The following is a 15317-nucleotide window of genomic DNA, read 5'->3' as shown; positions in this document are numbered from 1 at the left end:
TCTCTCTCTCTCTCTCTCTCTCTCTCTCTCTCTCTCTCTCTCTCTCTCTCTCTCTCTCTGAAAGTTTGGAACTCCAAAAGAACCCTCCTATAATCGTCCATGATGTAATATCTTCACCGGCTTAATTCCATCGTCCGAGATATGACGTAATTGCGAGAAACAGAAGGATTATATTTGTCCAAAAGGGGCAGATACAAATGGTCCCATAGGCGTGAATTGCAAAAAAAAAAATAACTGAAGAGAAAAGAAAAAAGAGAGTCAAACTGGACGAATGGAACGACACAATAACGACACATCAGCGAGAATAGACTCCGCTGCGAAACGCGCGCGGAATCTTATCGAGAGAGAAATTTCGAGCGCACGTCCCTTATTATTCGCATACGCGCGATACTTTTGCCATCCAGGGAGGGCCGGCTGTACCCTTGACCCGTTCTACGGCAAGTGGCGACAATGAGTTCCGCTTCTCACTCGTGGGACAAACGAGGCGGATTAGAAGATTAGGATGTTATCGCTTAACGCGCCCGCGCCCGATCACGCTCGGCCGGCTCGCACGTACCGAATATATCGCGGCGATCTCAGAAAGAGCCGCATGAAGAGCGATCATTAATCGCTACTTGTAAGCTTCCTCTGACGCCGGAAGCTAGAGAAATTTAGATTTCTAAATCTAGCACCCTGAAAAGATAGCGGTATCAGTGCTATCTCTCTATATTACAAATTATGTGTACACGGAAGAACGATTTTGCTGTAGTATCTAAAAATGTGGGTAGATACAGATCTAAAAATAATTTTGTTGTCAAAATGATTGCATAGAAAACTCAAACATGCAGATGAGTACCACTGCAAAAAATTTTAACATTCTAATAATCAGTTTGAGTGTCCTACATAATTATTTTGATATATTTATTTTCAGATCTGTATTGAGCTGAACTTTTTAATACTTTAGCAAAACTTCTTTCCGTGTAAAAAAAGGAACAATTATAAATTGATCAAATAAATTTGAAAAATTGAAGAAGAGAGTTCATACTAACATCTATTATTCTACCTAATATAAATGTAATATATATATAGATATTATCTAATATTTTTACTCATATTAATAAATAAAAATATAAAAATATTCAACTTTAGAATAAGTATAATATATTACATATCTATCTATATTAATTAATGTACAAGAATATGAAAATTAATATTTAATATTTCTATCTTTCAATATACATAGATAAAAACGACAAAAATTCGATAAATATAGATTATCTACACGTTTCCTGATAACTTTAAATTATCATGTAAAATTAAATTTTAATTTAATTTCAAGCGAGATATTAATTTAATACATAGCGATAAGATACAAAAGAGAATATCTCGAAAGGAAATATCTGCTAACAAGGATATGGGGTCATTGATCTTTTGCCGCGTATTCGGCAACGAGGGTGGTAATTGCGGTATCGATATCGTCCATATTCATGTCAGTGATAAACTATATCGATAACGAGGCCAACGAGGAACGAGCGGATGAGAAGAACGGAGGCTCAAACATGCCCGTGAAACCGAGTACGATGAAGCGGAGATCTCGTTCATCGGATAAGAGAGACCAGGCCTCCTTTCGCAAAGATAGCAACCGGGTAATTGATATACAGCGTGTATGCGATTCAAATGGAATGCAAGAACTATTCAACTGGGAAACAGATTACCGCTCGAAAAGAGAAGCATTCGAAGTGATAGCCGTGTTAACAAAGCGAGCATGTATTGTTTCTAACACCTTATAACTGCCATTGTACAATTAGATAACGTTATCGCCGACTCTATTTTTATATCGGTATATTGTTTTAATATTGCTATTCAATTATATATATTTTTCGCGAAAACTTTGCAATAACATTTTATTTCGCCATCCAAAAAATCGAATCAAATTCTGTATTCAGCAGTTAATGTCAAAAACATTGAATATTATTGTAGTGAAATTTGAAAAAAAATCGAGTTGTAAAAAGCATAAAAAGATTCGTTTTAATTTATTTATACATATATTTAATCGTTGACCCACGAAAATCTCGTTCTCTTCGTCCCAAGAGGGACACGAAACAAAATCTGATAATAATAATCAAGCATAGATAATAGTTATTAAAATTTGGTGAAATAATTTCAACCAAAATCAATTAGACGCTAACTTTATTTTAAATATTATCTTATTTTTTTAAATCATACGAAGAGAACCATTTCACTGAAGCTAAACACACAAATACAAAAATAGTTTTATTTGGACCATCAAAATAATGGTTGCTAGAATATGAAAACTTCCGCAGCATTGTCATCAATGTTTAAGCGTTTTGCATAATTATTTTAACTATCCAACAAAATCATTTTCAGATCTGTATCTATAGATGAACTTTTAAATATTTCAGCAAAATCGTTCTACCAAACGATTGGCTATTATTATTGTATTTGGTAACATTTACTAAATAAATATTCCATTAATACGTTAAATAAAATTTAACATTTAATAAATCAATATAACATATTTAGTAGCTATTATCAGACTTTTTTCAGTGAAATATGTATTTATTCAAGACGTGAAACATACGACGTGAAAAAACTGAAATATCTTGCAAATATAATTTTCTGTTCCCTTGGAGAAACCTCGTTGGTCGCTCGTGTTGGAAGCTCGAGGGTTCCCCGACTTCGACCGTAGGTTGAAATTGAGATTTCCAAGATCGACGACAACGCGTGACACCGGCGCTGGCTAATAATACTCGTCGGTTAGGAGAGAGAACGCGAGCATCGCGTTCAACCGCTGATGAATAATAACGCATCCTGCTCCACCTACTACGGGAGAGACAATACCGATTCCAAGGATCCTCGACCCGGCTGCCCGCGCACACCTCGCTGTACGTCGTCCCGACGAACGATGGGGACCGTGTGCGAAGAATATAAAGTGCTATATACCTATTTCGTTCTTCGACGACAAGAGGCGTCTCCATCGGGTGACGCATCAGACATCTCCTATGGGAATACGCTCAATGTCGCGGCGTGGTACACATCCAGATGACTGGATATCCTCTAATAAAAGTCTGGACACGTGGAAAGAATGATTTTGCTCAAGTATTTAAAAATTTAGTTAGAGACAGATCTGAAAATAATTTGATTGGATCATCATCGAAATAATTACGTATAGGACTCAAGCATAATAAAGAGTTTTGACATTCTAGTAATCAATTGGAGCATCCTGCATAATTATTTTGATAATTCAATAAAATTATTTGCAGACCTGTGTTTAGCTAAATTTTTAGATGCTTCACCATCTTTTCCACGAAACAGCCACTTTTGATTGGTCCGCTATGTTTTAATAATTCCTGAGAGACAGGAAGAGATAAAAAAAAAAAGATAGAACAGAAAAGAAAGAAATAGTAAATGTATATGTCTTCTCTCGTATAATTTTATTAAAACTCCCTGGTAGAGAGAGAGAGAAATTTCATGCATTTTTTGAGCAGTTACTAAACAGTTACACCAACTTCTGTCTAGTAACTGAGAAGGAAAAGTATTTAGGATCCCAATCAGGATGTAACGCTTTGTTTGCAGTTACTGCATACAAAAGTTGCGTAAAATCTGAATCCATTTACTGCATAGAAACACAACAAATAATGGATATTAAATTGATTAATAAGCAAGCCAACTGCTCGTGAAATGGACAAAATAAAACTCTATCAAGTTCTTGTCCATTTCCTACTCAGGGCACAATTAATGAGAATACAGTAATATTAGATAGTAACTGAATAGGTGTCTAGGAAAACTGCATACATTTCTACTAGGGCTAGAGACCTTGTATACAAAACGCGATTCTTATTATTCAGATGCTTATTAAAGTCTTATTATTAGAAATCTCTACGGATGACACAACTAGAAATCCTCTAATAAAAGTTTGAACAAGAGTTGCATTTTGCATGCAGAGTGTCTATATAGTTTTAGCAAAATCACACGAGAGAGAAAACATACACTATTTCTTTCTCTTTCTTTTTATTATCTCCCCCCCCCCCCCCCCCCCCCCTCTCTCTCTCTCTTAGGAGTTGTTAAAACATGGCAGATCAATCAAAAGTGACTGTTTCATGTCTTATTAGAGGGTCTCCAGACACAACGGATAGTCGAATTTCACGTGTTTAGGTCGCGGAAGTTATCAGATGTGCGCGTCCTCCTTGTTTGTTCCTTCATCACTGTCGGCGTTGTGCGACATAATAAATAATAAACAGGCGAAGGAAGGAAATACCAAATGCAATATGCACGTGATGGAAGATCGAGATAATTTTATTCTACGACGTAACTTGTCGAGTCTGCTCCTCCGCGTCACAGTCGATATAATTATCCTATGAAAGAATTCCTCGGGCGCGGACACGCGACAGATTCCACGAGCGGTTGGACGGGTCGAACGACGATGGCGACGGCGAAGATCTGGTGATCATTTGGCGGCTCAAAGTTCAACCAATTTAGTCGTGGCGCGATGACGTCAGAAATGCGCGTTCACCGTTCGGTTGGGTCGTTCGCGCTCGCTTTCGCGATTAAAGAAGGAGAAGAGTCGTAACCGCCGTCGTCTGCGGCGCAGATCGAAGATAACGCCGGGTTATTCGGGCTCGCGAACCTGAGGCACGCGGGGGTGGGTGGTGAAGGGATCGAGTGGTAACCAAGAGAACTCTTCGATCGGAGCACACTCGCGCTCAGCGATTTCCAGGAAAGTGCGATTAGCTCTAAATAAAGCCTCGGAGCTAACATAAATGTAAACGTTACATGAATGGGTTTAGATTCTAAAGGCTGTAAATCAAAAGAACTCCGTACGGACCGTTCTAGTAATATTGCAGCAATTTTGCAACGTTCCAGCAATATTCTAGCAACTTCCAATCTTGAAGCAGCATTGCAAACGTTTCAGTAATATTGTAATAACATGATAAGTAATATTGCAGCAACCTTCTGTGCTGTATAGGATATAAAATATCTAGGCCTGCGAATACAATTTAGCCAATGTAATAATTATGTCCATAATAGCCAACTAATCAATCAGTGATAATGTACCACTGATCATCAACAATAGCTAACATTAGAAGATCATGCGTATACGTAAATTTATTCTCATATAACAAATCTAATATAAACGTTACAATATAACATTCCATATTGCAAAGTTTCTTCAGTCAGTTTATTTTACAACTGACAAGAACTCCGACTTTCGCAACAAGACGTATATTTAAATATACACCTTGCGGCGCATTTATCTCTAGGACGATAAGATAATAACAAGGCGAAAGAGACCACAAGCAGTAACTCGACTAATTGTATTCGCAAGCCTAATTATGCGGTCCGTAATTTAGAGAGGGACGTTTCTAGGCGCGATCGAGTGAGAGCCTAACTCCGTCCAACTCCCGCGAGGCGGATCCTCCTCGAATAAAACGCACGAGCGGGTCCAAGCCGAGCGGAGCGGAGTGGAGCGGAGTGGAGCGGAGCGGAACCGCGCGCCGGCTCTCCCGCAAAATGACTACGATCGATAGTATTCGATCCTTGGGCATTCGGTCGGCCCGACTCAAAGCGGCCCGCAAACGGCGAAGGGATGCATGGAATGCAATGGGCGCGCCGTGAGGTGGTGAGCGCCCCTCGCCACCTCCGCGCCACATCCGTCTCTTTTGCTCACGAAATATCCTCTTCCGTTTCCTTCTAACGAATTTCGTCTCTCTCTTTCTCTCTCTCTCTCTCTCTCTCTCACTCCTCTTCTTCCTCTTTCTTTCATCCTTCTCTTTTTCCCGTCTAAAAGCTCGGCTTTTAAGCGTCTACTCTCTATACCAATCTCTTTATCAAAGATTTCGATATTGCGAAGTCGTGATATTAATTTTTCCATGCATGTACCTCGATAATTCCAACTTTCGATTTTGTAACGAAATAAACATATTTTTCAGTAATTGTTTTCGTTGAATATACAGAAGATATAATTTTGATAAAGTATCTAAAAATTTAGCTCGATATAAATATGAAAATGATTTTGTTGAAATCATCAAAATAATTAGGTATGTAGGATATTTAAACTCTGGTTGTTAAAATGCCAAAACTTTTTGCAGTGTTATTCATCATGCTTGAGTTTCCTACATAATTATTTTGGAGATCCAACAGAATTATTTTCAAATCTATATCTAGCTAAATTTTAAGATACTGCAATAAATCCTTTCATTGTAGACAAGATAATTTAAATAATACAAACATTTGCGAAAATACACTATTTTACTGTTTGTTTTATTAATAAGAAATTGATCTGTCATTTGCTCATACAAATAATATTATTGGAGGAGGAAATTTTCTTCTCACTCTATTTTCCAAAATTGCCCTCCGTTCTCCAAAATTTCAACATCTTCCCTGACCAAAGCAATCGCCTAATTTAAATATCATTTGCAGTTTTGAAGAGCAGAGTGAGAAACAGATGTTCTTTTTCAATATCTTCTAAATAATTAGAACATGTTCTACTAGAAGAATGGTATAATATTGCACTGTAGCAGTTGCTACATTATTCAAGCATAACTCTAGTCTAACAAGAATAGAATCTACATTAAAGACAATAGGAGGCCAACTTTTTATTAATAAAACAGTATATTTCTCATTGTTCACATTATTCTGTCTACTTTTTGTAGGTTTGTTTTTATAACTAAACTAATGCACACTTTTTGTGCTTAACGTGAAACCGGTACATGTTTGAAATTTCGCGAGAAAAAAGTTCTAGTGCAGTCCAGTGAAACAATAAGTCTGTTGAGGTGCCAAAGGGTTTGCGAACTATCGTGATCCATTGCTAATGCCGACATTTCGTGGACCTGGTCTGTCTTTTTTTTGAGGGGAGAATAGATCTATTTTGTGATTAAACTAGTACACTTTTACAACTTAAAGTGAGATAGGTGTTTGATATTTGGCGAAAGCAAGAGAGTTCTAGTGCAGTCCAGTGCAGAAATAAAAAACCTAATAAAAACGAAACCTATTTCAAGGGAAACACTGATCTCTGCATAGAATTTCGCGAAAACAGGACGGAGTGAATAGGACGTTGATCGCGACAAATACGTGCGTATGAACAAATTATACGCGCAGGGCGTAATAAGCTACGAGGCGGCGTAACGCCGGGGATAAGCGGACTGGTGAGAAAAAGGAGCAGCGAAAGAAGTGGTAGTTCTCGGCCTGGGACATTGGTCCGCGGAAAAATTGTCGTCGATGTGCGTTGGCGCTCGCTCGCTCGCTCGGCCGTCGCGGCGGCGCGGTCACATGGCAACAGCGAGATCTCTCGCTCTGCATTCCTCTCGCCCTCTCGCGATCGGTGGTCCTCCTCCTTCGACTATTCCATATTCCGTCTCGCTCCCACCCGATTCATCCGAGCCGACGGGATTCAAGAGAACCATCAAGAGGAAGAGAGAACGGCGGATCAAAAGAGGAAGGGACGGACGCAACGAGTAAGCGAAGAAACGCACGGAAGGGACGTGCTTGAAAGAGAGGAGAAAGAGAGAGGGGAGAGGGAGAGAAAGATGGGGAAAAGAAAGAGAGGAGATTAAGAGGCAGAGAGATGGAAGATGTGCACAAGGTTCCTTCAGGTGGGTTCCACGATGGGTTCGCTCGAATTCCCTTTTAGGAAGACTCTGCTCTTCTTATTCCAATGATCTTTCAGAGATGTATTCTTGTTACCGCGCAGTTATCAAGTTTGACGGCTTACCCTCGATAGCTTCATCTCTCATTGCTAATAAGTTCCGTAAGACTTTTATCGATGGGATTTTTTATTGACGAGGAATTCTCTAAGATCTTTATTTTCTCCTTTACACGAATTCCTTTCCTATTCCCTTTTCGATACAAAGGAGCGAAATCATGTAGGATTCTCATAAATATAACCACGTCGTAGAATTGCGTTTCCTCGCGGCTTTATAATCATTGAATTGTTTTGCAACGTAAGATTACTGCGTTTTACATTTATGAGGAAATTCCCTCGTGCAATATGGAAAGTACAAAAATAACGCACATCTAAAACGAATCCATTGTACTTTATGAAATTTTTCTTCCCAATATTTCATATTTTCTCAAAATATGTTCAGTAGGAAATTTCTCTTTCTCTTTCACCGTATTCCTCACAAGAGCTCTTCTTTTAACTGTCAGAAAGGGAACGCGCGTCGTGAGCGAATCAATAGCCGTCAGAGACGGAAAAATGAAGCGTTTCATACAAATCGCCACGATTTCCTAGACTCCCCGATGACTATACACGTAATCACTTCAAGGAACGGTGGTCGAAAGCGATACCATCTAATACCGCCCGCGGAAATAAAATCGTGACATCAGCCGATCGATTTCTCAGAATGTATCCCGATCACAATGGTTGCCTTAACTATAAATCTTGAGAAAATGATTCATATTCATGCGCAGACCCGTCAGATCGCTATCGGGGATTTCTTCGTATACCGATGGTACGTACCGCTCATGGAAAATCTATTGCGTTCGTCACGATTTTAACCGAGATATCTAAAGATAGCGTTGGGGGACTCGCGCCGTTGTGTCGCGCAACATCCGAAAATGTTCGCGGAAACGAAGTAGGTATTTCCTACGATGTCGAAACGCCTGCAACGAAGACGTTCCAAGTTCTCGAGGCTCCCGTGAGTCCCTCGTAAATCTTTCGCGATGCGAGAGAGATATAGTTATGTTATTATTATTTCGCTCCAAGGAGACTCGAGTATCTAAGTAGAGATCGAACCGGAGATTCGGGAGAACTCACGCGATCTGGGATCTCGTCGTCGCCGGGGAAGAACTCGACCAGTTTCGCTGGAGCTCATAGTAGAGAGTAGCTTCTGCGGAGTTGGATCTAGTTTCAGCAAACTCGCAATGGAGAGCAACCCGACGAGACGAGCGTACACGACAAGGTAGAAGACCCGGAGAAGACGAGCTCAAAGAAGCCGAGAGAGGATCAAAGGGGAGAAAGTCACACGTTCGTCGTGCGTATTCGCAGCCGGTGAAGCACGCAATTATCTGAAGTAGGTACCGAAAATACCAATGGAGGAATGGGTCATTGATTCCTCGCCCGGCACCGTGCCAATGTCTCTCTCTTCCACTTCCTTCATCTCCTTCATACCTTCTCTTCTTCGTCATCGCGTCCCTCACCACCTTGTCCTCCTCTGCGGTTCTGCGGTGTGCACGCGTTGTTCCTCGTCGCCGGATGATTATATCGACCGCGTAGGAGGCTGGGTCGAAGCCAGAGAAACTGTGGCTCGGTACGTTGTATATCTATCGCCAGGGAGAGAAGAAAAGAGAGAAGAGAAAGAGTAAGAGAAGGAATAACGGCGCGCGGAAGAGGCGGGAATCAAGGAATTCTCTCTCCACCGTGATTTCTGCGCCAATACGGACGTTTATCGTCCAAGTTACACGTATATACGTATGGATACGCGTGTCATCGATATCGAATCACCGCGGCGTAACGTCTGGAAGGATCGCCAAGAACCTGTCCTCAACGTCGGATTACCGACACGTATGGGCATGAAACGTATCATAGGGATCAGCGTGAATTTTACTCGACGATAATATATCTTCACGTGGAATAAAGTTCTCAGCTGCTCTTCGAATAATTCGTCGAGACGCACGTCATAGAAAATCATTTTACGACAGAACAATCTATATGGAAAAGAATAATTTATTTCTTATTATTTATTATTAATAGCGTTCCCTTACTTCAATAGCGACACAACTAAAACATTAATTTCCCCAGAAAAGGGAAACATTATTTTTCACCCTGACAGAAAATTATTGACTAATCAAATATTAACAAGAAAAATATTATATTTTTAACGTAATCAAATGTCATTTTTGCCATTTTCATTTCATAACCTTCAAAGAATTATCCTGTGATAATTTACGAGTTTTTCAACCACCTTCTGTTTGTTATTAAATTTTACTTTACAAATAAATTTTAATTTAAATCTATTTGTTCATATTATTCAAATAAGGTTTGCACTTGATATTCATTTGTTCCCCATTTCCTTTTTGTTCCCTTTAAATTGACGTTTTGACGAATTTATATAAAGTTGTCTTTTTGTGATTTATAATATAAGATAATATTTATCTAACTCATTCATAATATAACTGAAAAATTACGTTTTTCTTTTTAAATTGTGTCACTTTTAAAGTAAGAGCGATATAATTTTTATTTATTTATTATTATCATTTCTTTATTACTATCATATGATGGATTATAATACATAGTTAATATTACTTTAGTTAACATTTGATTCTTTTCTTGCTAAAAGGTTCCTATTCAGTAATCCAATATTTACGTATCGCCGTGTCATTTTACCAAACAAATTGCATCATATCAACTCATCATCATCGTATCATATCGTAGATGTGCAGAGGAAGAGTAGGGGGAATGAAATAGAAGGGCACAGTAATCTAAATAAAATTAAAACATATAAAATTAATGTTGGAAAGCCGTTCCACTCCAAACTGACATTTATCCCAATATCGGATTTCATCGGGACAAAATTATCCGATATGACATGTAACATCGAGCTGCATACCCTCATTCGGCACGACCTAACTCCAAGACCCGATTAAGCGATTGAACTCGATAACATGTAAATACGTTTGCCCAAATTACACGGTAATCCGTCCATCACGAATCTAGGTCAAACCTGGGCAACCATGTGCGAGCCAAATCGAAACTCAAGTGATTTACAATAATAGTAAAAGGGATATTCCGCCGTCGTCAAGTATCTTTAATCGAAATATTATAAATATGTGTTGCGTCATGAAATTTATTAAAATTGTTACTAAATTATAGTACTTGAACTAAAGCCTCGGTTTGAGGTTGAGTTTGACCAATCAAAGCAAAGATCACTAAACTCGATGTTGATTTCTCCTGATTGATTAATTTCAATCTCGATCTCTAGTCTGATACAAGCATAACACACGAAACATGAAATTGCAACTTATCCACAAGGCATATCTTTTTTATTTATCTCCCGTGATGTATTTTCATTATTTAAATTTTTTTAATTAATTCTTATTAATTTTTTGCTTAATTTTTTTCCCGAGAAAACCAGTTCAGTTGCGTTCGAGCGAAGCGAAATTTCGAATGTCGTTGTAACCTGCGAAACTGGATGTGAGAAAGAAGATACAACGATGAATAATAACAAGTGGGGGGGGGGGGAGAAAGAGAGAAAGGAAGGTATGCGAAAAGGCAATGTCTCCTTTTTCGCATTCGCCCAATTATGGAAGCGCTCGAGCGACATTGTAAGAAGGATCCCTGGCGCTACCGTGAATAAAAGGCATTTCTTTGCGAGAACTTGGTCCACGACCGTCGATCCTCTAAGGACGTTTAACCTTGTTCATCATTCTAGGTAAACACAGAGAATTTTGAAAGAATGTTTCTTCTCAAACGACTTGCTCGAATAGTACGATACTTGAGAATAAGTGGCATGTATTTTAATGAGTCGTTTGAAAAAGCCATGTCCTTTTCTCAACCCTTCAAATTTTTCAAGGATAAAAACACAAAATATCCAACATAGCTTCAGTAGAACCGTATATGAATTGATAAGATCGTGTAAGGTTACGTAAAAGTCTATTATTACCTTCTCTCGATTTTCTCGGAGAAAATCTATTTAAAAAGGGGGTGACATTTGCCATTTTGACATAAAGCTGTCCTTAAAATAAATGGTTTCCGAGGGACGTTTAAGACTCAGGTGTAACTAGGACGAACTCATCGTTCTATTAATTAGACGAGGAATTTCCACGAAGTCCTAATTTCAGCAGATATCCAGTATGCATAATTTGGCAACATTTGTTTCGTTCCTGCATAAAATTCAACATTCCTCTTCCTATATATTTCTCCTTGTTTTCGCCTTCTCTTAGTTTTATTTTATTACATTATTATCAAAACTAATCCTATAATACAAAAAGGATATTTAATAATATTGATCGAAAGATTTTATCTCAAATTTATACTTTCTGTTTAAAACTTCCTTTTCTATCCACTCTGATTTGCGAAGGCAGGGAATCCCTTGTGGATTCGGCAAGAAGATTACAACGTGTCTCCTGGATTTTTCGTTAATCCCTCTTTGGCCACTCTCTTGCGCCTTAGAATTCCCGTACTAATCCGGGGCGGTATAACGTGACTTTCGTCGAGTTTCTCCGCCGATAGAGAAGCCAAGGTGGAATAAGAGAGAGAGACGACGAGGAGTATCCGTCGGTCGGGAGGAATAAGTTAAACGCCTTCGTGTATATAGGGGCAGTGCGCGGGGCGCCGCGGGATGAATAATAATGAGGGACATCCAGGGGTGCGGGGGAACACCTTGTCGGGCGTCTTTTCGTAAAAAGGCCGTTAAGGTGCTACCTTAACGATCCCCTGGGCCCCACGCCGCCGTCCCCAGATCCTCGGAACGGGGGAGGGGGCAGGGGGGGGGGATCGTAGGGCCCACACGTGGAATGCAGACACGTAATGCTCGCAGAATGCGCCCGGGCCGCCGACCGCCGGGAATTATTAGTGGATTCGTGAGAGAGATCCCCTGAATGCAACGGGTTGGAGCAGGTCTATACATGCGCGCCGGCATCGGTCCGTATATACACGCACGGGGCCGGAGTGGGGGAGGGAGGGGGCACACGGGCACGAACAGGTACGAAGCCGGGGACCTGCCGCCAGGTCCCACGACGGGCCCTGGACCCCCCCCCCGCCCCCCCCCCGATTCGGGCCGTGCAAACCTTTGTTCGCGATTCGACGAGTCCGAAAATCGATGCAGGATAAGACTCTCTCTCGCGCGATTAGGAGAATATTCGGTATATCCCCCGAAGGATATGACGAAGCGAGAGGCATGGTCGGGCTGTACGGCGAATCAAAGGGAACCGAGGGAAAAGTTTGACGCGCCGAAGTTTCGTTTTTTTGCCAGCTTGATCCGGATCTATCTTTACTTTAAAACAAGGCGAGGGAGCCGCAGAACTGCCGGTTAGTCAAGACGAAACAAGAAGTAATCGGGGAATCGATTTTCGAGGATCGCGCGGAAGGAAGAACCGCAGAGACGACCAGCGAGGAATTTGGATTTTAAACGAAACGAAGGAGGAATCGATTCCGTCGTTGTCGTCGTCGTCGTCGCGACGCGGCGCGGCGCGGCGCGGCGTGGCCGCCCGTGTGAGAAACTTTTAATTGCGTTCCGCGCGCGAGCGGAGCGGCCCATTTCGTCGGCACTCGGGGTCGAGAACCGGAACGAAGGGACGAGAAATCGTGGTGTAGGTAGGGAAGGTAGGTGGAAGAGGAAGAGAGAGACGAGAGGGAGACGACTACGAAAGAGGGCGGCAAGGCGAACGGCGCGAGCGAGTGCATAACTTATGCGTGTTCGCCGAACGAAGAATTGTCTCGAGGAGGGCAATACGAGTAGGGAATAAGCTGGGGCGCGCTGCGTGGAAGACGAATGTGAAAAGCGTCGGGAAAAAGAGGCGATCGAATGAAGACGGTGCACTGAGAGGAAAGTGTTTGATATTTATGACTGTAATTGCACGAGAAAATAATTTTAGTTGTTTGCGAGGACAACCATATATTCTTTTTATAGTATAAAGAATTAGAAATATAATTGTATTATTATTACAAACGTTGTAGCGCAATAATAACTGTAAAAATGGAACTTCTATATAATTTATGCAATTATGTCACAGATATCATACATTTTTCTCACAATTAATGCGGTACGTAGTGCTCGAAATATGTATTTCTACTTAAAAATGAAAGAAATAGAAGATCCTGAATATTCATATTCAATTTTGACTATCTCAACTAGAATTATAACAGGTTCTATTCTGATTTGTCTATTTTCAACCAAAATATTTCCAGTGTAGGTATGTGCATGCATACAGAAAGAACGGTTTTTTACTGAAGTATTTAAAAAATTTCAAACTAGATACAGATTTGAAAATAAATTTTATTAGACCATCAAACTTGTAGAACGTTCAAACTAGGTAGCTGAAATATCAAAACTTTTTATAGCATTAATTAAATTTCCTACATAACTATTTCGTTAGTTTAATAAAATTATTTTCAAATTTGTGTCTATTTAAATTCTTAAATATTTCAGTAAAATCGTTCTTTCCAATACGTGTGTACGCAGAGAAATATCAATATATTATATCTGGATGAATTTCGACAAACTGCAAGTTTATCGTCAAATCTTCTGTGTGCACAGATGTCTTAAAAATTCCATACGTTATTTCCAGAGCAATTGCTTTCGCAATCCTCGATTATTCGCTATGGAATCCGAACATTCTCAATCGCTCGTAATTAGCGACATTCGCTAATTATGAGCTCCGCGACGCGAAATCGTTGTAACGGCACGAAAACTCTTGGATCTCATTGGCGCACTCACCTTCTCCTCGAGCCGCGGACCGTCTTCCATTGCGTGCATGATGGCATCCGAAATGCGGGAGTCCAACTCCCTGACGGCGATCCTGACGTTCAAACCGTGGTAATCGGTGTTGCCGCTCACCGCCGCGACGAGCCTCTCGACCGCCTCCACGTAACCGGACCATGCGAGATCCAGTTCGGATGCCGGCTCCGTCAAGCAGCCTCTGCAACATTTATTTGCATTTTCTCTCTCCCGTAAGCTCGCAACTCGCGAAATTGAGGCAGCCGCTCGCAAATCACCGCGTGATTATCATACCGATTATCACGCGAATCTAATAATTATAAATCACTCCGTAATAATCTCCCTATAACGCGGACAATTATAAATCTTGCTGTTACAAACAAAAATCTTCCGATCCGAGATGCACGAAAAAATCGATTTTGCTGAAGCTGAAGTATCTATTAAAAACGACCTCGCGTTAATTATTACAGGGTACGTGATTTTCATTTTAATCTTAGCAAGCAAATATTTCGAAAATATCAATTTTACAAAGAATTTCATTTACAAAGAAATATTCCAAATAAAAATTGTATGATATAAAAAGAGCCGTACAATCTTGGTTTAATCTTGAAATAACTTTTATTTAAAACGTTTCTTTGTAAAATTGCATATTTTCGAAATATTTGTCTGCTGATATTCATTACCAATTTGCCTGTTGATAATCAATCATTATCAATTTAGTCATTCAATCATCTGTCAGGGAAAGGGTGGTATTACAAGCGTCATTACTCAGTCATGCACGATTTACGGCGCGTAACGGCGTGTTTCCCATATCGCTATGCCTACCGGAAAAGCGGATTTGTCACGCAGATGAGATTTCATCATCCCCTAACAACGGACCTCTCTTTCCCCTCCTGGTGCATTGCGAGAATTCGCGTTCTTACATGGAGAGAATTTTCTTTT

The 15317-nt window shown here is 40.2% G+C and overlaps 1 protein-coding gene across 2 annotated transcripts in view; it reads right to left on the bottom strand.

Moving 5' to 3' along the window:
* dally (division abnormally delayed protein) overlaps positions 1-15317 on the bottom strand; it is a 54898-nt gene that overhangs the window by 27793 nt on the left and 11788 nt on the right. For both annotated transcript variants that reach the window (XM_018512375.1, XM_018512376.1), the window contains exon 4: positions 14376-14580. In XM_018512375.1, coding sequence (XP_018367877.1) covers positions 14376-14580 — 205 coding nt within the window. The remainder of the gene's footprint in view (positions 1-14375; positions 14581-15317) is intronic.

Source organism: Trachymyrmex cornetzi, unplaced genomic scaffold, assembly GCF_001594075.2.
Source record: "Trachymyrmex cornetzi isolate Tcor2-1 unplaced genomic scaffold, Tcor1.1 scaffold40, whole genome shotgun sequence".
Lineage (NCBI taxonomy): Eukaryota > Metazoa > Arthropoda > Insecta > Hymenoptera > Formicidae > Trachymyrmex > Trachymyrmex cornetzi.
Note: the sequence above shows the minus strand (reverse complement) of the source record. Positions and strands in the feature narration are given on the sequence as shown.